The sequence below is a fragment of the Caloenas nicobarica genome, chromosome 1 (genome assembly GCF_036013445.1).
Source record: "Caloenas nicobarica isolate bCalNic1 chromosome 1, bCalNic1.hap1, whole genome shotgun sequence".
NCBI lineage: Eukaryota > Metazoa > Chordata > Aves > Columbiformes > Columbidae > Caloenas > Caloenas nicobarica.
In genome coordinates, this window is record NC_088245.1 from 12,053,213 (window position 1) to 12,073,689 (window position 20,477).

A 20,477-nucleotide genomic window follows, 5' to 3' on the forward strand; every position below is an offset into this window, starting at 1 on the left:
TTATTTTCTGTTCTTCTCTGATGCAACGCTTGTTTTTGAAGTCTGGATGCAGTAAGTGCCTTCAGAGCTGAGGTTGTAATACTCATTTTCATGGTGTTGCATGATAGCTGCCTTTTTGGAAAACTAAGCCTTGCTGACAACAGTAGCCTCCAGTAACACGACAGCCAAAATCACGTAATGAGCTACAGATTCTAACGGAGAGAGATAATCTGGTCAGAAGAGCAAACTTGCCTCCCACAGACTCGCTGGTTGCAGCTTCGTGTCTGCGAGCTTGGGAAGATGATGTTGCACAACAGTGGCTCAACGGGCGGCAGACAGGGTTTCCTTCTTCCTCTTGGTCATACTGCCTGCGTCATTCATAGCCTTTGTTGACCAACTCATCCAAAGATTTTTCACAGCCTTTTAAGAGGATATGTAAGTTGAGAGGGTGTTCCTCCACCTGTTTCATTTTCCTTGTTCAGTTTTTGTTCAAATAAGATCACAGTGTGTCCCAGAAGATTGACTAAGCTGGGCCTATGTGAAAGTTCTGCCCTCAAGTATGAGCTCATTAGACATTTGTATCCACCTTTTTGTTCTTTGTTGCAGCTTGAAATGACTTCACAAAGTTTCACAGCAATTCTATGAGCTAGAAAATAGTTACACCCATTTGATAGATGAACTAAAGCACAGATTGATTAGGTGGCTGCAGTAGGAGCCCTGGCTTACAGCAGACACCTAAGGATGTCAGAGAGTATGGGGACCTGGCTCTCAGCCCCAGCTACTAACCTGCCACCGTCTCAGGTGCTCTGTTGAAATTCAACATTTTCTCGAACAGAGATATTTTAAGCTTTCTGCAAACTCTTTGCTGTCTTTTTTTTTCATCATAATGTTATTTGTTTGCATCAGATTCAACTCAGATTAGAGACCAAAAATAATTAAACTACCATTAGGCTGACAGGTACAACATGGATAAAAGTTTTCGGAGGGTTTCCAGCAATGTCTGGCATATCAGGGACGGGGGATTACTGCAGGAGGCTTCTATGTGAAACTCCTGGCAGGGTACTAGTTAGTCTCCATTGCAGTCATTTTTTAATCATGTGGAAACTCAGGTTTTTTATTCATTGTTCAATTTGTGTGTGTGATGTGGCTTAGGGGTGGATGGGTCTCAACTCTCTCTGAGGCTCACAATGCTGACCACTGGAGTGTTCACTTAAGGCTGGGGAAAGAAAACATAGTCAAAATTCAGAGAACGAGATTTAAATCCAGACCTGCAGATTCAGCTTCTGGAATATAGATTCCAGCCAAACACCTGTGTATTCTTCATTGCTGTTCATTAAGATTTGCCTTTTCAATTGCCCATGGTCAGTCAGACCTGGAATTAGCATAATCATAATCAACTGGTATCAGTGAAGCTTAGTTGATTAATACAGGTCCAGAATCATGCCCCGCATTCCAATAAAGTTTTTTGTGGGTTTGTTTGTTTAGTTTTGTTTGTTTGTTTGTTTGGGTTTTTTTTACTTTTTCTTTTTATTAGTAGTAGTAGTAGTAGTATTTATTTGTCTCTCCTTCCTTCCTTGGACCATTTATTGAATTTCCTTCTTCTCCATTTATTTCTCCCTCTCCGTACTCTACACCATGTTTTAGCCAGCAGGATGTTATCATTTTCTTCCCTTGCTGTTCCCTCTTTCTCCATCCTCTCAGAGGGAACATGATCTCAGTAACATTGTCTTCCATGTCAAGCTGGGAGACCTGCAGTTGCCCAAGCAGGCTTGAAACAGAAAAAGCAGTCACTGTGGGACGCCCTTGTCCTGTTGCGGTCAGCTTGAGGGAGATTCCTTCTCCTTTGTCCGTCTGCCCTTGACTCACAGGCTGCTGGGCGGATGCAAGGCTGCAAACAGGGTGAAAAGTCAGGGAAGTGGTAAGCACAAATCTGCTGCTTCACTTCTTACATTCTGAAGGTGGATTGATATTCTGGAAACACAATAGCTTTTTTCATGACTCTGATATCACAACAACGTAGAACTGTTTTCAAGTGTATTTCTGGAAGTAACAAGAAAACAAAGAAGGAAACCATCCTGTTCACTTTTATGTTTTTTACAGAATTAGCTTATAACTTCATACGTTGACCTAAATGTGGAAAAAAAAAAAAATTACTCGTTTGGTGATCTTTTATGCCTGGCTCACAACACAAAAAATTATCTATTGTGAAATACACTGGGAAACGGCTCAGGTGCTGCTACTTTGCAAATATCTCCTGCAGTGCACAGTGCTGCGTCCTTTCCAACCTTCCTTCTGACCCAGGGAATTTAGTTTGCTGCTTTGCCATTAAAGGAAATACGCAAAACTCAGATGTACCATAAGTTTTCTGACAGAACACGTGTAAGTGACTTGATTTGTCAGCTACCATGCTTATAGTGGAGACCTCAGTAATACTGAGGAACGAATAAGAAGTGTTCTCTGGGCACAAATATTTGCTTTTGGTTTAAGGGACAGGCTGAGAAAAACTATCTTTAGAAGGAGTGGAGGGATATAGCCTACAAGCCATGTATTGTTGGAAGTATGTATATATATATACACACAGACTATTGGAATTCCTTGCTCTAAGTGGTTTCATTTAATGAATAGCTTTTTATTGCCTACTTTTCTTAATATAAATATCTATTTTAAATGTTGTATTAAGTTTACTAATTCTTTTAAAACAATGGAACATTCCTTTCTGCAATGATCTGTCCCTCATGGTACGATACTGAATCAAGGTGAATGGTAAAATATTGAGTCAAAGAGAATGAATACAAGGTAAACAGTCCTTAACTCTGTGTATTTTGCTGGGGTGTGACAAAAAGGTAGATAGGAACCTGGTTTTCAAATAAGAAAGGTTATTAGGACACAAGGACTTGGCGTCAGGCATTATCAGTATTTTCTGTGCCAATGCCCAGGATAAAATCTCCCCTGAGGTTCTGATTTCAGTTTGGGGCAATGTTTGAAGACTAAAGACGATTTAGGAATTTTAAATGTGGGGCATGTGCTAATGGATCATTGAAATAAACTGGTTCTTCAGAGGCTCAGCAACGTCACATTCCTTTGCAGGCAAGGTCACTGTCAACATGCTTAGTGCCCTGTATATCAGGGTTACAGGTAGTTGACACTTTGCAGGCAGCTGAAAAACAAAAACCACAAAAGGCTGCAACTCCTTCCTGCACTTCTGATGCAGTATTTTGTATGGTACAGTTTAACTTTAGAGAGAGAACATTGATAAAAGGATGCAAAGAGGCAGAGTTAGACTGGGCTTAAGCTGTGTACATTTGTGCTTGGGTTATTCCCTTTAGCAGGAGCAGAAATACACACACACACACACATGCTTCTCCTTAGCTCCACTGAGGGATGCATCTGCAGCAGTTTAAAGCTTCAGCGGGTCCTGGCAGTTAGTAAATCTCTCTCAGGTTCTCATAGCTTTGCTAATACTGGCACCCAGTCTAGACCACAGCTGTGCTATCACAAGATTTAGTTTCAGTAAAGTTTCTTCGGAAGGAACTGGTTTATCATGCCATTGTATAATGAGAATGAATGTTCTCCATAGAAAATTCTCATGTAAAATTCATGCCTAATGTGCCCTGAGCAAGTATAATTGATAGCTACACATTTTTGAGTCTTGTCAGCTTTCAGTTTCTCTTTTCCTTTTTTTCTCTTTTTAATGATAAAATACTACAATGTGCTCTCTCTGTGTGGTCAGGTCATAACATATCAATATTCTGGCTTTAAACCTGATTTTTTTTAAAATAAAATATATTATTATTTGCTGGATTCCTCTAGGGAAATAAGAAGATGTAGATTATTTACTGTAACCAACTTGCCCTGCAGCTCCAGCTATGGTATTTAGTCACTGACCTTAAAAGCAAAAGCAAAATTGTCCTTTTTCAGTTTGCATTGTCTACATCATGAATTGCCAAACAGGAAGCTGAGATTTCCTTTCCTTCATCACAAATGCATAAAAATACACGTAAATACTTACCTATATTGTACTGTACTAATGTTTTACTATCTGCACAAGTCTGTATTGCTCATAAAACTTTTGAAGGCCAAACAGAATCTATACCATGTGGTGTCATTCCTCAGAATCAATATTGAGCAAATAAATTCATTCTACTAAGACTAATTTTCAGGCCTTTCAGGCAAGAGGAACTCTATGTTCTGTGCTTTTTCCAAGTAAAAATATCCCATGCTTGTCCTTGTGATTCTCCCACAATCTGCCTTTTGTGCCACATCAGAGATACTTCAGTGGCTGTCTCAACCTTTAAGAGCCTTCATAGACAGGTCCCTCCCGGACAGATATTCTTTCTGCATAACACATTTGGAAAACTAATCACAAATATCTCTTCAGTCCCCCTCATCACACCTACCCCGCAAAAACACTGCCATTGCCCCTTTCTTCTTACTTCTTATTCCTTTGACCTGCATGGATTTGGGAGGCTTGGAACTGTATTTTGAGAGGGCAGCCATGATAAAGTAGCTACAGTATCTTCACCTTCCTTTTCCTTTTTTCCTTATGAACCAAATATAAGAGACTTGATTATTGACTCTCCTGAAACAAACAAAACAAAACAAAACAAAACAAAAACCACACACAAAACCCAAAACAAAACAAAACAAAAACCAACCCTTTCATTTTACTTCATTTTGCTTTTGTTTAGGTGCAGATGGAGTTATTCTTTGGAAGGTTTACCTTTCATGTCATCAGTTGTCGTTATGTTTTATTAATCAATATCAATATATATTAAATTCTGCAGTAGCTATGTTTCATCTGTTGATATTGCTGTGGTTTTTACTTTGGGATCATTAGGACAGATACTGCCTCTGCCTGTGTATCTGTACAGCAACTAGTACAGAGGATACTGATTTCGATTGATCTTTTTGAGTAGAATGGTAACAGTAACGGTATTAACTCCAATCTTACCATGACTTCTTCATATTCATACATAAGAATAATACTATATACAGTCACATACAAGTTATCAACAATCTGTGACTTGGGAAGGAATCATCTCATGGTTCTTTCTTACCCCACACCTTTAAAATTACTGAACATCTTTTAATATCTTTCTCTATGTCACACAGCTTGCTTTGGTGGTTTCTTTTCATAGTTGCTAATGCTGCATCTGGTTTTTTCTTTCTCTCTCTCTGCCACATGGTCTCACTTTTTCTCATTTTTTCCAGATCAAGGAACCGTACAAAAAGTTGTTGTTCTACCCACCAACTTCTCTGCAAGTGGAGAACTCATTTTAGAAGAGCTGGAGGTTTTTCAGGTTTGGCTTAGTCCTACTTTTGCTCTTCCAATGTGTGTGTTCACACAAACACTTTGTTCTAAGAGACTTTGGCAAGGGCAACTGTGACTTGATAAAAGATCAAGTAAATGTGCATACTGTCAGCTTGATACCCACCCAAAGAGGAAGATAAATGTCACTACAGCTAACTAAGCTGTAGTTAGCTTAAGGGGTTTTTTCTCCTATATTAAAGTTGCTTATTTTTTATATTGTTATACTGACTAGAAGGATTTGGATTTTTACAAGGTCATGTTATAGTGTCTGCCAGAAGGCAACTTTTATCATTCGCATCATGAATTGAGACTGTCGCTGTTTACAGATGGAATCTAAGATTTTTGTACTACTTTACTTATCTGATAATCTTCCTGATTCTGAGCTGCACAGTGGAAACAAACTAGTGTTGTTTTCAGTTAACTCCAGTTCTTCAAAGCCACATGCCTCTGGAGTCAAGAAAGCTACAGGCTTAACACAACATAAGCTGAAAAGAAATACAAACAACTACAGGCAGAAATAAGGGAATAACCTCTGTCAATCACTCTGGCATGTAGCAGCTTCTATCAACCTAAAGAAAATGTTCTCCCTCATGCTGAAAATCCCTTTCAAATTTTTGAATGGGCTATTCTTTAAAACAGGTAGTCTTGGGGCAAATGGTAGTATGTATCTATAAACTTAGTTAAGCGTTTTGTCATGGGCTTTTCTGTTTCATTGAGAGGATACACAAATGAAATTTTAAGATTTTTTTATCTAGACAGACAGCTTTTAAAATTTCTTTAAGAAAAAGAATATACTCTGTGTTAACCCTCATAAAGGCATAATTAGTCTTTCTACACCTTTGTTGAAGACTTCCCTTTAAAAAAGATACATGTGATATTACCTGAAAAGTAGCCTTCATCTAACTGTTACTAATTCCATCTGCTGGAAGGTAAATTAAAAGAGCAAGCAGATAGGTGGGCTGAGAGCAATCCTGACCCTAAACTTTGTCTTTCGACCTCTGTGCACAGACTTTTTTGTCCTGTACCCTAAAAATCACTATACAGTAACCTCTGCTGTAGCAATCTGTGTGGGCAGCATGGCAGTATTTAGCTATTTAGTGAGTCTCTCCAAGAGATGGAGATGAGATCACTGGCTGTGTGCAAGTAAATATCAAGAGTAAGCAAAGCACTGATTCCTTTCCAGAGTATAAGCAAGGAAAGGAAAATGTGGCATCAGATCCAATGTTGCATTTGACCTTGAGTCTCCAGACAGTTCATTAGATACTACAGCAGCTCTAAACTCCTTCAAACTTTTGCCAGTTCACATAGTTAGCAGCCAGATTTTCTAGTCCTGGCTTCCCTGCTCTGCTTGTAGTCCACTGCAGTTAATCCTGGCACAGCGTTATGGCTTTCCTTTCTGATTGAGCAAATGCTAAATCTTAAGGAAGCACTGAACATTTTTATTACCATCGATTTTATCATTTGTTTGGTTGAGAATAATGAATTGCTTCACTTTCTTAAGGCAATGAATGTGATAATTCCTTTTCCAGCTCTTTAACGTTTGGTTTGGACACAGGCAATGATAGACCACAGTGATGACAAACAGTAGTATACAGTCTCTGGGAATGTAATGTTCAATAATGCACATGCCATGTTTAATATTCTAGACATTGATAGTCTGAAAGTATATGTTGGATGGTAACCAAACTGTATGCACTGTAGATAATGTGTAGGGGAAATATTACATTCTTATCTGTGTCATTTGGTAAATATGCATGAGCTATTGTTTGATTTTTCTTTGTCATCATCATCAAGGATCATTGTTTTATGTTACAAAGTGAGAGTAACGGTTTCAAAACATGCTGCTCCTGTATTGCTGATGTAACAGATGCAGGTTAATTAGAAGTGTAAAAGAACTTGTTGATACACATGAGTAATAATAATGCAATTGAGTTTAGCCAATATATTTATTGACACATTCCTTAGTTTGTTTAGTTCTGAAAATAACAAAAAATCAGCAGGAGTGAGTGATGCCTTTCCAAGATATGAAAAGTTATAGTGTTCTTAGACATGACTTAGATTTAATTTTATTTTTAATTTTAATATTAGAACAATATTAACAGGAGAGGCCTTGTAAATGTGTTTTGGAATTTTGTCTTTCAGAGTAACTCTCCTATAACAACAATGAAGATTTCATCTAAAAAGGTAAAGAAAAATGGAATGCTTACTTAGTGCTTATTAATTGAGATATAAATTGACTTAAAAATGTTAGAATACAAATTTTTGTGCAGCATACTAAGTATAGGAAGGAAGTTTTCCATGATGAATATGGAGAAACTTGACGGAAGTTTGCCTTAGCTGTTTAATATGCCCCAGAGCCACTAAGATAAAACAATTTCTATTCATTATGCATCATGTCTAATTCACTGACAGTGTCATCTTTTTTGTTGTTTTGTTTGACAATTAAGGAAAAAAAGGTACTAAAAGAGGAAATTTTCCCTTCTTTTTTTTTTCCTGTAAGTTCTAAAAAGAAATTTTCCCTTGGAAGTCTGGTCAGTGCACAAAGGCAGTCTTGGGGCTGTTTGGTCTGTGGTGCAGTTGGGCATGTTTGCTTATTAGTAATAAACGATGGCAATAAGAATGATGAAAACAGCTGAGAGGGTTTCTGATGAAATTTTAAACACCCAAACTAAAAATATGTATTCCATGATTTTGCAAGCAACAAGTTGCTCAATATTTTGCTTAACTACTAACAAGGAAATATTATTCACTTATTTGAATTCAGTGTAATTTTTTAGTTTTATAACTAAAAGACATGGGGAGCTTCAAGGATTTTGTTCAATATTAATTTATACTTTTTAAAAAAAGTATTGTTTCTGAGTAGAACAATCATTTTGGCCTAGATTTTGGTGATCACCCATTCACTTTGAACTTCTTTGGCAAAAGCTTTCTTTTCTCATAAAAGTTCTTTTAGCTTATTTTTCCAGGTATATAAGGCTATCAGAATCTGGCCCTAAGCCTCAACATAATCTCTAGGTTTGATGTCTTTGAAATCTGTGCACTTGAGAATCCAACTAGGAACTCTGCGTAATATTTATTAAAGTGACTATATGCAGAGAAAATACTTAGTTCAAAGGCTTGAGCCAATAATCCTCACTGAATAAGAACCAAGTTCTCCAATCTGAGCAATATTATCTCAGCCTGTCTGCCCCAGAACAGAACAATGACACTCAATGTCCCAAAAACGTTAACATTCCCCAGTGTTTCTAAGTGTTTTCTAACAGGAAGGAGGAAATATTATAGGCCCGTTCACATGGGAGATTTCTGTTTATCTTGGCTTTATATATATTAGTGGCTCCCCTCTTGGTCTTGAGCTAATTCCAAAATTAATTGAAAGGTTTTTAGGTGCGTTAACCCAGTCTTGGGTGAAGCTCCTCCACATCTGAAATAAATCTTTCCATTTCCTTCTGCAGCAACAGTTATACGTGAGCTCAGACGAAGGGGTCACCCAGGTGTCCCTGCATCGCTGCCACATCTACGGGAGCGCCTGCGCTGACTGCTGCCTGGCCCGCGATCCCTACTGCGCCTGGGACGGCAACTCCTGCTCCAGGTTCTACCCCACAGGGAAGAGGTGAGCAGTGTTCAGCAGCCAAGTCTGCAAGGAAAGGAGGCTTTTGTTCTGCTCTGCAGCCTGGGGTGTTGTAAGGTGATGGAGAAGTGGGATGTTATTCCTTTCAGGAGCATGTACAGGCAATAAACTCTGTAGCTATCGTGCTTGGAATCGTTCACCACCTAGGAGCGCGTCCTGCAAGAATCACAGAATCACAGAATGTTAGGGATTGGAAGGGACCTCGAAAGATCATCCAGTCCAATCCTCCTGCCGGAGCAGGAACACCCAGATGAGGTTACACAGGAATGTGTCCAGGTGGGTTTTGAATGTCTCCAGAGAAGGAGACTCCACAACCTCCCTGGGCAGCCTGTTCCCGTGTTCCGTCACCCTCACTGAGAAGAAGTTTCTTCTCATATTTAAGTGGAACCTCTTGTGTTCCAGTTTGAACCCATTACCCCTTGTCTTATCATTGTCACTGAGAAGAGCATGACGAATGTATGATAAAGAACTTACCCTTTCATATTTAAAGTAATGGACTGAAAAAAAGAAAAAAAACCCATGTTCCTAATCATAAATATTAATACTTCCATCTCATGCACACAAAATCAATGAAACATTTGTTCCCTTTGTTTAAATTCAGTTGCTCCCTCTGGATGTAATTTTGATAACCCTAAATGCAGCAAAATATCTCTCAGGCTGTCTGAGGAATAAAGTCATTTATTCTTTTTGTTCCTCATTTGCTCCTAAGTGGCAAGAATTATTTCCAGGGAAATTTTAGGCAAATGTGATTTCCATGGAATGCCTGCAGATTTGGAGTTTTTGACATGAGATTTATTAAAGCAGACAGGGAAAGCAATTTCTCTTTAATTTACAATGGAGCTAATAGTCCATCTCATAATTCTTATGCAAAACAGGAGTCTCTTTCCTCCTCCCAAGGGAAATATTTAATAGCAGGAGGCTGTAGTGAGCTCTTGTATTACTAAGATTTCACTTCATATACAAACAGAGCTACAGAATACACAATGAGGTATCACTGCAGAGGAGACAAACCTTTCAGATGGATGCCAGAGCTTTACCCACTCTGCGCCACTCTGCTCACTGCCCTCACCTGAGCTGCTGATGCAGAAGACCAGATACAGTTAATGGGCTTCACTCCTTTACCTGTGCAGAGGGAGGTCACAGATAGAAACAGGCAAAGCTTCGCTCTGCTCCAGTGCCCCAACCAGCTGATGGCATCCCCTGGGATGAATCAAAGAACCATAGAATGTCCTGAGTTGGAAGGGACCCACAAGGATCATCGAGTCCAGCTCCTGTCCCTGCACAGGACAACCCCACAGGTCACACCATGTGTCTGAGGGATTGTCCAGTCTCTTCTTGAACACTGTCAGGTTGGGGCCGGGACACCTCCCTGGGGAGCCTGTTCCAGTGTCCAGCACCCTCTGGGGGAAGAACCTTTTCCTAATGTCCAACCTGAACCTCCCCTGGCACATCTTCCTGCCATTCCCTCGGGTTCTGTCACTGGTCACTAAGGAGAAGAGTTTGGTGCCTGCCCTTCCTTCTCCCCTTGTGAAGAAGCTGTAACCGCCATGAGGTCTCCTCTTAGTCTCCTCATCTCCAGGCTGAGAAAGACAATTACTTTTGTTATTTCAAAGTTTTCTATATTTCAGATGAAAAGGTAAAGCCCAACCTGACCATGTAGCCATTGGTAGAGTACCTGGGGTTTTTACTGCTTTCACTCAGCATGTTGAGCCTCCAGTCTGCAAAATGATTGTTTTTTACCGTGGAACAAAGGTCAGAAGATGGGGGGAGGAAAGAAAAGAAAAATCCCCGAGTCTCAGGCGACCTAACTCCTACACTAACATAGTAGCTGAAAGATACAATGAGCAGTCAGGTACACCTAGTCTGTGCAGTTTCCAGAGGATTCCTTGCCATCCCTATTCTATACACTCAGGGTTATTTCCACTGGGGCTTGCTTTCATGCTGACATTTTGTTTGCGATTTGCTTTTTATATCAAACCAAAATAAACACCTAATACTGTATGGAAAACAGATCTGTTTTTCATATGTGAAGGAAATGAATTGTCCCTTTATCTAACGAGATATTATGAAGGAGAAAACATTGGTAATTGGAGCCAAATCCCATAGTCTAGACAGTAGTATCTGCTGGACACATTTGCTTATTTGCTTCTTTTGACACCTCTGTCTCCCAGGGATTATTGCAGTTCCTCATCCAACATTGATTTACCTCAAAACACCTGACAGTATTATCTTTATTTTCTAAACACTAGCTTCTCAACCTTTTGGTTTTTTTAGAAATATCAAACTGTAAGTTTACATTCTCAGAACTGCCTAATGCAAGCAGCGTACCATTTCTGACAGCGTGGAACAGCTCATGGTAGCAGAGGAACCCTGAAATTCACTTAGAAATTCTTCATTGTCTCCTTTGACTCATATAAATAGTTCACAAAGGTTAAGATCCCAAGGCATTAGATGAAACATTTTTGATGGTAAACTTGAAAAATATACTTGGAATGTCAGAAATTACTCCTTTGAAACATCACCTTTCAAATGTTTCCTTTTCAAACAATGCAGTGAAGGATCAGGTGACACAGGATTATAAGCACTATCTCTGCGTGTTTGTGCAGTACGTGGTATAATGCGACCACAGAGGCATCACCCTTCACTCAGCAGTACTGGAGCTCCAGGGGCTTTTTATGGTTTCTGATCTCATGGGTCATTAATCCATAGTTCAGAATACATATAGCAGGAGCATCTATTTGCAACAGCCTATCACCAATGTATTTTTTTTTCTACTTGATAAATGTTGAATTAACTTACAGAATATTCAGTAAACAAAATAATATAAGAATAAAAATTTCAGGTGCCAGATTTACATGCAATGAATTCTGTGAGCTATGGCCTCCTAGCCAAGGAGGACTGAAATGCCAGTATTCCCAATCCCAGTAAGCTCTCTGGCTAGTTTGCTACAGAATTGTGATTTTGCATCTGTCATCCAAATAATGTAAAAGAGTCTCATGTAGAAGTATTCTGAGATTTGGTAAGTTAGAGTATCTTTTGTAAATAGTCACACACAAGTACGGGACAGAACAGAATCTTAGTTCTCCACCATTCTGGATGAATACTTCAGTCACTCTGCTACTCAGGTGGCTACAGGCACCAAAAATAAGGCGCCTGCCAAAATCAAGGAGAGAACATGCCCTATGTTATAGTTTTCTGTTAGTGCATTAGATGTGAGCACCGTGACCCTTCTGCATCTCATTCTTAGGTGCTTGCCTTTCTGAAGAGTTCCATCTGGGGGTTCTGGCTTTGAATGTTAGGTCTTGCAACAGTCAACATATATCTATTTTATGCATCACCTCTAGCTCTTCCATCTCTACACCTCCACTGCAAAACTATTTTACCTACGAAAAGTACAACCATTTTATAAACTTCAACAAACAGATTATTCACTTGAACAGTATCTTCACTTGAGGTAGCCTGCCAATAATAAAGCATACTAACAGTAAGTCATGAACTGTCCCTAACAGTTGATCTAGTGAAAGGGAAAAAAAAAAGCGTTTATTTGCAGTGTAGCTATCTTGGAATAACTTTTTTTTTTTTTTTCCAAAATATTTCAGGAGGAGTCGTAGGCAAGACGTGAGACATGGAAACCCTCTGACTCAGTGCCGAGGTTTCAACCTGAAAGGTACTATAATTTAGAGATCCTCATGCTATATAAAAAAATGTGCAACTTTCCTTTTTGTGATTCATCATAACTCACATTATCTATGTGGTTTACTGGTAAAGCATAATTGTTTTCCAAGTCTGTGTTTTGGTTTGGTTTCATTTTAGCATATTTCCTTGCAATTACATGAAACTTGCATATATAGGATAAAATGATAAACCATGAAATACATAGTTCAGTACACATTAAATGAGAAGCTGACAGTGTTGACTAGAAATAGGTACAGTTAATTTGAGGACTTCTCTACTTCTAAATCTCTTCAGTCTTTACTAATGTCTCTTCATGCATTTAAGTCTTGGACCTCAGAATTATTGTAATTAATTCTAAATATTCTAATTGTAATTATTCTAAATATTTGATGAGTTTTGGATCACATCTTTCAGCAAACAGCAGGTTCTAGGCCTGTCTTTTCAGTTACAATTATTCCTTTCTCCTTTTACGCGGGAAAATAAACCATTCCAAATCTCTTTATGAAGTCTCTTATTTCCAGCTGTGCAACTCTTTAGTCGGCCTGGCATGGGGTGGCTGGACAGGGGAGCCAGTGCTGCCCTCCCAGCTGCCACTTTCCCCAGATTGATAAACACCAGTCAAGTATGGCCAGAGTCATAGTAAGAGTAGACTCGTACATAAAGGCAGCTTAATCTTCTTCAACTGCATGCATGTCTGAGCTAGGCCATCGCAAAGTGTGCCATCAAAACAAGGGCACACATTAGAGAATTATGCTCCTGTCACCTCTGCTTCTGAAGCGCATTCTCATCTGGATACCAAATAATAGACCTGACTGTAAATTTTTGATTGAATCTTTTGAATAAAAGAGCAATGCTTTAAGAGTTAAGTGTGAAAGGTACAGTTAATAATAATTCTGCTGAAATGGTCTCTGCTGGGTCTCAGAAGAATCTCCTGGATCAAAACAGACCACAACAGTCAGTTGGGTGTAGATCCCTCAACCCAAATCCGGCTAATCCTGCTCTAGCTGCCAATCTAGAGTGCCAGCAGGTCTTTCCCCATGACACAGTATTAGGCCATTTATATGAAGCTGAGTGGCGTGAACCGACAATTACAAAAGGTTACCCCACCATTAGAGTATCATGAAGTAACTTGAGCTGCGTGTCCTACCTTGCAGTCATGTGCTGTGACCACTGACCCATTGTCTGTCCCCAAGGGTAGGTGTCTCCTCTTTCAATGTGGAAAATGTGACAATGTCAAGTGTCTTCTTTCTGGGCTGAGAGGAAAAAATGTTTAAACCTTGACAGTCTTGTGAAACAGGTTTCTTGTTTTCCAAACATTTTTTTTAATGTGGATTTATTTATAGGTTTATGTGTTTTAGCAAATTTATAAGGAAGTTTTGGTGACAGCAGTGGGATATAGCACAAGTAGATGGCAGTTGTTTCCTCGGTGGAAAAAAGATACAAAGAAACAGCAACTTAGACTCTTTCAAAATATATTTAAAGCCATTTATAGCAAAACTGCTATGTTTGGGGAAAAAATGAAATCGACCTAAAAGACAAAACAGAAGAGAGCCAGGCAATTACAAGAAATCTTCCAGGTTCATAGGGAACCATAATTTTGGAATGAAGTCTTTAAACACAATAGGTTGCATGTATAAACTCAACATTTTTGGCATATTGCAATTTTTAAATAGATATTCAAGAACTAAGGGGCTTGTACGATTGCTTTTCAAATGTTCTGTTTAATATTGTTATGCTTGTGTTAGTCCTTATGGCCATTTGAGAAATGCATTTGTTTTCTCTCAGTCTTTTACTTAGATTGTATAAGTACTAGTAATATGGAGTAGCTAAGAAGTTAGGTATATACGGATCAATGAAACAGACAAAAATGCCTTTTTGTGGTAAACTTAGTTCCATTGTACGTAAGAATAATAATGTGTGACAGCTCTGATTCTCACTGTTCCACAGCTACAGATTGGTCAGCCCACAGATAAGCTCTTTGCTAGCTTATGGTCTATGAACGCAAAATATTTCCACATTATTCTCCTAAAAGTTACAATTGATTTTGGTACAACCTCATAAATGTACTAAAAACTTTGAAGGACTAGAACCAAGTAAAGTTTCCTTCCTGTAGTAGAATAGATTCCAATTTCACATATCAGTTGATGAAAGAAGCTGAAAAGAATTGGAGATATAATAGAGTCTGAGGAAAAACAGTCTTAGGACTGTGCAAGAACAGAGTCAGATTTTAGACATATAGACCTCTAGGTATTTGCATTATTCCTTTGTCAAAAAAAAAAAAGTATGATGTAAGCTTTTAAATCTGGAAGTATATTGTTTTCAGGACAAATATTATGATTTGGGCCAAGCAATGAGTATCTAAAAGTTCCTACCAGTAACTGCCAATTGCTCTTCTGTCAAGTCTATAAAGGGGCACAACAAGTCTAAGCGATGACATATGCTCAGCGCTTGCCCAGGTGTTGCTGGAGTGCTATAAATCTGTCCTGCTCTCTGTTGCTGGCCTGTCTACGTATTCACTGCATTTCAGATTCAGAGCCAAGTCCTTCCCTTGCTGTGCAAGACAAGCGGAGGAGCGGGGGCCCCGTCTGCCCTCTCTCGCCTCCCTTTGCTACTGCACATAGCTGGAATGGAGAGAACCTTCTTCAGGGCTCGCGGCCGTGGTGGAGTCATACAGCCACATTCCCCCAGCCTGTAAATTGTGAAGTCAGAAGAAAGATATTAAATGCTTCATTCTCCTTTGGATACTTCTAGACAGGCATTCTTGTACTAGTAGGGAAGGAGATCATTTCAGGGAACAGGGAACAATATCCCAGAGCTTAGTTATCCCACCTACTCAGAACAGACCATATCAGATTGAAAACACTGGTGTTTGTAACTGGATGTGCTTCTTCACATTTCATTTCATTTATCTGATTTTTTTTTCCCTAAATGACTTATTATTGGCCAGTATCAGGATCAGATATACTTCATTTTATCTGTATTGCAAACATTTTATCTGTATTGCAGTTGCTCGCTTTCTGTATCAAATCACCATTCACAGTAACCTGACCTGTTTTCTTTTTCTTTCTAGCATACAGAAACGCAGCAGAAATAGTTCAGTATGGAGTCAAAAACAACACCACCTTTCTCGAATGCACACCCAAATCTCCCCAGGCTTCTATTAAGTGGCTGCTACAGAAAGACAATGACAGAAGGAAAGAGGTGAGTGATGTGAGCAGTGGCTCTGGAAGGGACCTCAGTCAGCACCTCATCCACTGCCTGGACTAAGGCAAAGGAGCATTTATGTTTTCATCGGACAGTCTGGTTACAGTGAAGCTGGAGAATTTGTGTGGATGCAGCACAGTGACCAGCACTTTATTCATATAAATAAGGGCAGACACTTCAGTATAGCTGGGACTTGACTTCTCAGCCCCAGTGATTTCTATCAGAGCAGAACAGCTATCAGAAAATTCTGTCAGCCCCTAACATCAGCGAACTAGTTAATGAATTTTTCCTTCACACATTACTAATTGCAAACTGAAGGTTTGCAGCACTCAGGACTTTCTATTGATCTGGGGAAACAGGCATAAAAGCAATAACCTGTGTAAGGTTCAGGAAGAAGTCAGTAGACAGTAGCCCTTCTGTGCTATTGAAGACATAAAAGGCAAAAGTGGGAGAAATGTGAAAGGTTTCTTTAGCAAGAAACGAGTCCAGGCTAAGAACACGTATTGACAAAAGCATTTCCCCACCATGGTGCAATCACATTTTCCATTACTGCACTCTCCAAGGCTCTCAAGTTTCAGCACTGTAATATACAGTATGATTGTTTATGGGGAATGTTCCTTCCTTAAGTAATACAAAAGGAGAAAAAATCCATTTCAAATCCAAGGCAGTTACTCTATAAATAATAAAAAACCATCTTTCGAAATGAAACATTAAATAATATGGTGACTATTGATAGATTATAAATACTGAAAAACATTATTCTCATATCAGGCTATTTTCCAAAATCAGAGAAGACTTACAAGCTTTTCACTGAATCTTTCATGCTGTTTTTCTCATGTACTCTTCAAAGACTCAAGTCATGTTCTGGCAATCTAGGTGCAATTCTTTAACCCTTTGCTTCAGCACAACATCTCCCTTTTTCGTTCAATATCTGTATTAGAATCAATGCAGTTTTAAGTAACAACAGACAAACTGAAGCAATCAAGGGGTTAATTTCATTTCAAGCTCTCAGATTTCTGAAAATCTTATCTCTGCAATGTCTGCGAAAGTTTACAGTAACAGAATAGCATAATAAATGAATGAATTCCCCAGAGAATCAGGTCTAATGCAAAGTGCATTGCCAAAATAGAAAAATCATTCATAAAAATACCAGCACTGGTATTCTTTCATAATGGGTTAAATTAGCAATTTTTACACTTCACAAATGATATGCAAAGTGACGTTTGCACTGTGATTTATAATCAGATGATAACTCAACAAGCTGTGGTAACTTGTTTCCTTTGAATGATGTGACCATCTCCTGGGACTGTGCAGAGTCTGAAGCCAGAAAGGAAACAGGAAATGAAAAAAATTGCTCTTGGTTTCCAATGAGCCAAGTCCCAGCCAAGGCCACTGCAATGAAAATTTTTATACCAGGCTATAGATTCTACAGTGCAGGTAGAGTTCTACAGAAGTTACCCCCAGGAAACTGCTCAAAGTCAAAATATTCAACCAGAAGCCACTTTGCATTCAATAACAGATCAAACCGCAATTCTGCATCTTTCTTCCATTGACTTTCAGCAGCAGTCGCTGATGCTGGAAGACACATTCTCAGGGGTGTAACCCTGGCAAATAAAAGTTCATTTCCTCAGCTCTGCTGTTTGAACATTATGAGAACTCTTCTGTCATTTGGTCTCCAGATTTGCATTTTTGTGTTCATCCTGATCAAATCTATTGTAACATAATAAAAATATTGAAGTCATTTTCTTTAGCAACACTTACCTACCTTGAAGTAAGTTCTCTCCTAACAGTAGAAATAACAATGATCTCTGGGAGATGTGATAAAGCAAAATATAGTACCTTTAAGAAAGAAGGAGGTGTTTGTAGCGAGACTTACCAAGAGGTCAAATACTGTGTTGTTCCATAACATTCACTAAGAAGTTTCTTCTGCCTTTTTGCCCTTTAGGTCAAGCTGAATGAGAGGATCATAGCCACCGAGCAAGGACTCCTCATTCGCTCTGTCCAAGACAGCGACCGGGGGCTTTACCATTGCATCGCAACAGAGAACAGCTTCAAGCAGACCTTAGCAAAGATCAATTTCAAAGTCTTGGATCCAGAGATGGTGGCCTACATGACTGACAAGTGGTCCCCTTGGACCTGGGCCAGCTCGGTGCGAGCGCTGCAGTTCCACCCAAAGGACTTTGTGGGAGCTTTCAGCCACTCAGAGATGCAGATGATTAACCAGTACTGCAAAGACAGTAGACAGCACGGCCAGCACAGGGAAGAATCCCAGAAGATGAGGGGGGACTACAGCAAACTAAAGGCCCTTATCAATAGCAGGAAAAGTAGAAATAGAAGGAATCAATTACCTGGATCTTAATTTTATTTTGTAGTAATAGATATATTTGTCCTTACTGTAGGGGGCTTCTATTTGTCTGTTGAGAACAAATTTGAACAAATCTGATGAAAAATTAGATGAAAATCCAACAAGCCTCAGGAAAGATCCTCTTCCTAATAAAATGCAGTGTAACTTAACTAAAGAAAATAATACAGAGCATTTTCTTTCCTAGATGCTTACTGACATCAGGTTGAGCTCTGTCCTAGAAGCAGAACTGAGTATTCATCTTAAACCAGATTCGCATTTAACATCTCAGTATTTAATTACAGTTGATAAGAAATTTTTACAAAATCAAGGCATTGTCTTGCAACTCTGGAACTGTACCTAACAGACTGGTGGTGAAAGAATCTGGGTTAAGGTGCATACTCAAAGTAGGATGGTACTAAGATTTCCTTGCACTGCATTTAAGAACGTTTCTTCTTGTTTACTGTTCAATATTGGGTTTACAGCTTTCACTCGTGTAAATTATGTGAATGCATTCTGACAGGAAGCAAGTAAAGTATAATAGAAATGTTTCATTCATTCAGAGATCAAATGAAGGAACTAGAAGAAGAAAAAGAAAAAAAATATTGTTTGTCAGAGGAAACACTGATTATTGTGCATAGTATGAGTTGTAATAAATTCATGAGTTCTGGAATGTAACTTAAAATATCTCTGCTCATATTGATTTTTATTAAAATAGGGTGCCCTGTAACACTACATAGCTTTATAGGTGGCACAAAGCTAATATGAGAATGTGCATTATACACACAGTTTGAAAAACACCTAAGTGACTTAGGTATTTTAGCTATTTTCAAAGAATTCCACTCCATTTTTTTTTTTTTTAATAGGACAGAATGTGGGTATACTGTTTAGTGTTTACACAGAAATGGAAAACATAGATAATCTTTAATCTGTTCCATGAATAAATTGGAGATGGTCTGCAATGTGGAAACAAGTGTGTCTTTGAAAATTGTAAACCACTATTTTTTCAACTGTTTTCTCAAAGTTGCAAATATTTTAACTAGAATGTTTAAATGAAACCATTTCCATTTTCCAGTCTTTGTACCCTTTTTCTTTTCAATGTTATTTTCACAATTTCATCTTATTTTCAGTCTTCTGCTGAAAAGAAAATCAGGAAAATAAAAGAAAAAAAAAGAATGAGGGAAAAATAAAACTGAAAAATGGATTTGGGTCAAAAACCAAAAAGTTTAACAACTTGAGAGACGTGTTTAAATGGAAATATTTTTGTTTAAGAAGTAGCTGTCGTGTCTAATGGAGTATATTTAGTTGAAAATTGCGTTAATGTGCATCAAGCCATCCTAGGAAAAACTATGAGGTTTTTTTTGAGCAACACTAATGCCAAAAAATAGGGACAAATCTTCCTCATTTTACTATGTAAGTGTTCCAAAAGCCACTGACTCCATTCAAAGGAGACAGATAATAGAGATTAAAAATGTGTGAGTACCTTAGAAGAATTGTGGTTTATTCCATGATATTTTATGATAGAATTCAAAAATATAAACTAACGTTCAGCTCAAAACTAAGCTATGTTCAGCAAAAAAAAAAAAAAAAAAAAGTAAAATAAAGGAAGTGAGTTTGTGGGAAAAAATTGAGTGGAAATAATTTCAGACGCCAGAGAAGATAAGAAAAAATATTTTTTAAAAGCTATTGCTTCCAGACAGTAACAGATGGATATTGTATTTAAAACAGTTTTAAACAATTTAATGGGTCTTTGTTGAAACTCTTTGGGCATTATTTTGATTCTGTTTCTATTAGAATTCTCTGTGAGTAACTCTATAGAGTGTAGGAGAACACCTCTGGGTTTGTGTCAGTGTGAATTAAGATCTAGTGCAATGGAGGTAACTCTGGTATTTTCCTGATATCAGTCAGATGTGTCACTTTGTCACCACCTGGTGCAGAATAGCCGGGAAATGGGCCCTAATTGATCAAACCACTGTCTCTAAGTCCCTTTGACACTGGTGGGAGCTTTTTGAGTTTAATTTGTGTGCTTACTGCTTGCTTCCGTGGGGATGGTAGTGCCAGCCTGCTCATATATTGCCATCTAGTTAAGTGCTTTCCTTAATCAAGGCCTAATTGCATATTTCTGCAGTAGGTAGCCACTGTTATCTAAGGTCTTTCTTGTGGAAACTATTGGGAAACCTCTTTGACTTCAGTGAGCTTGGATCTGGCCCCAAGAACTGGCAAAGGCATACTCTGGAGGTTAAACAAACAAACAAACAAACAAACAAAAAACCCAAACCAACCAAACAAAACAAAGAAAAAAAAAAAACAAACAACAACAACAACAAAAAACCACCACA

At 38.5% G+C, this 20,477-nt stretch overlaps 1 protein-coding gene across 1 annotated transcript in view; it reads left to right on the forward strand.

The window, feature by feature from the left end:
• SEMA3C (semaphorin 3C) overlaps positions 1 to 20,473 on the forward strand; it is a 124,605-nt gene extending 104,132 nt beyond the window's left edge. Inside the window, exons 13-18 of the mRNA XM_065627898.1 lie at positions 5,191 to 5,279; positions 7,433 to 7,474; positions 8,743 to 8,900; positions 12,518 to 12,585; positions 15,664 to 15,794; positions 17,743 to 20,473. Coding sequence (XP_065483970.1) covers positions 5,191 to 5,279; positions 7,433 to 7,474; positions 8,743 to 8,900; positions 12,518 to 12,585; positions 15,664 to 15,794; positions 17,743 to 18,156 — 902 coding nt within the window. The 3' untranslated portion in view covers positions 18,157 to 20,473. The remainder of the gene's footprint in view (positions 1 to 5,190; positions 5,280 to 7,432; positions 7,475 to 8,742; positions 8,901 to 12,517; positions 12,586 to 15,663; positions 15,795 to 17,742) is intronic.
• Positions 20,474 to 20,477: the final 4 nt, after the last annotated feature.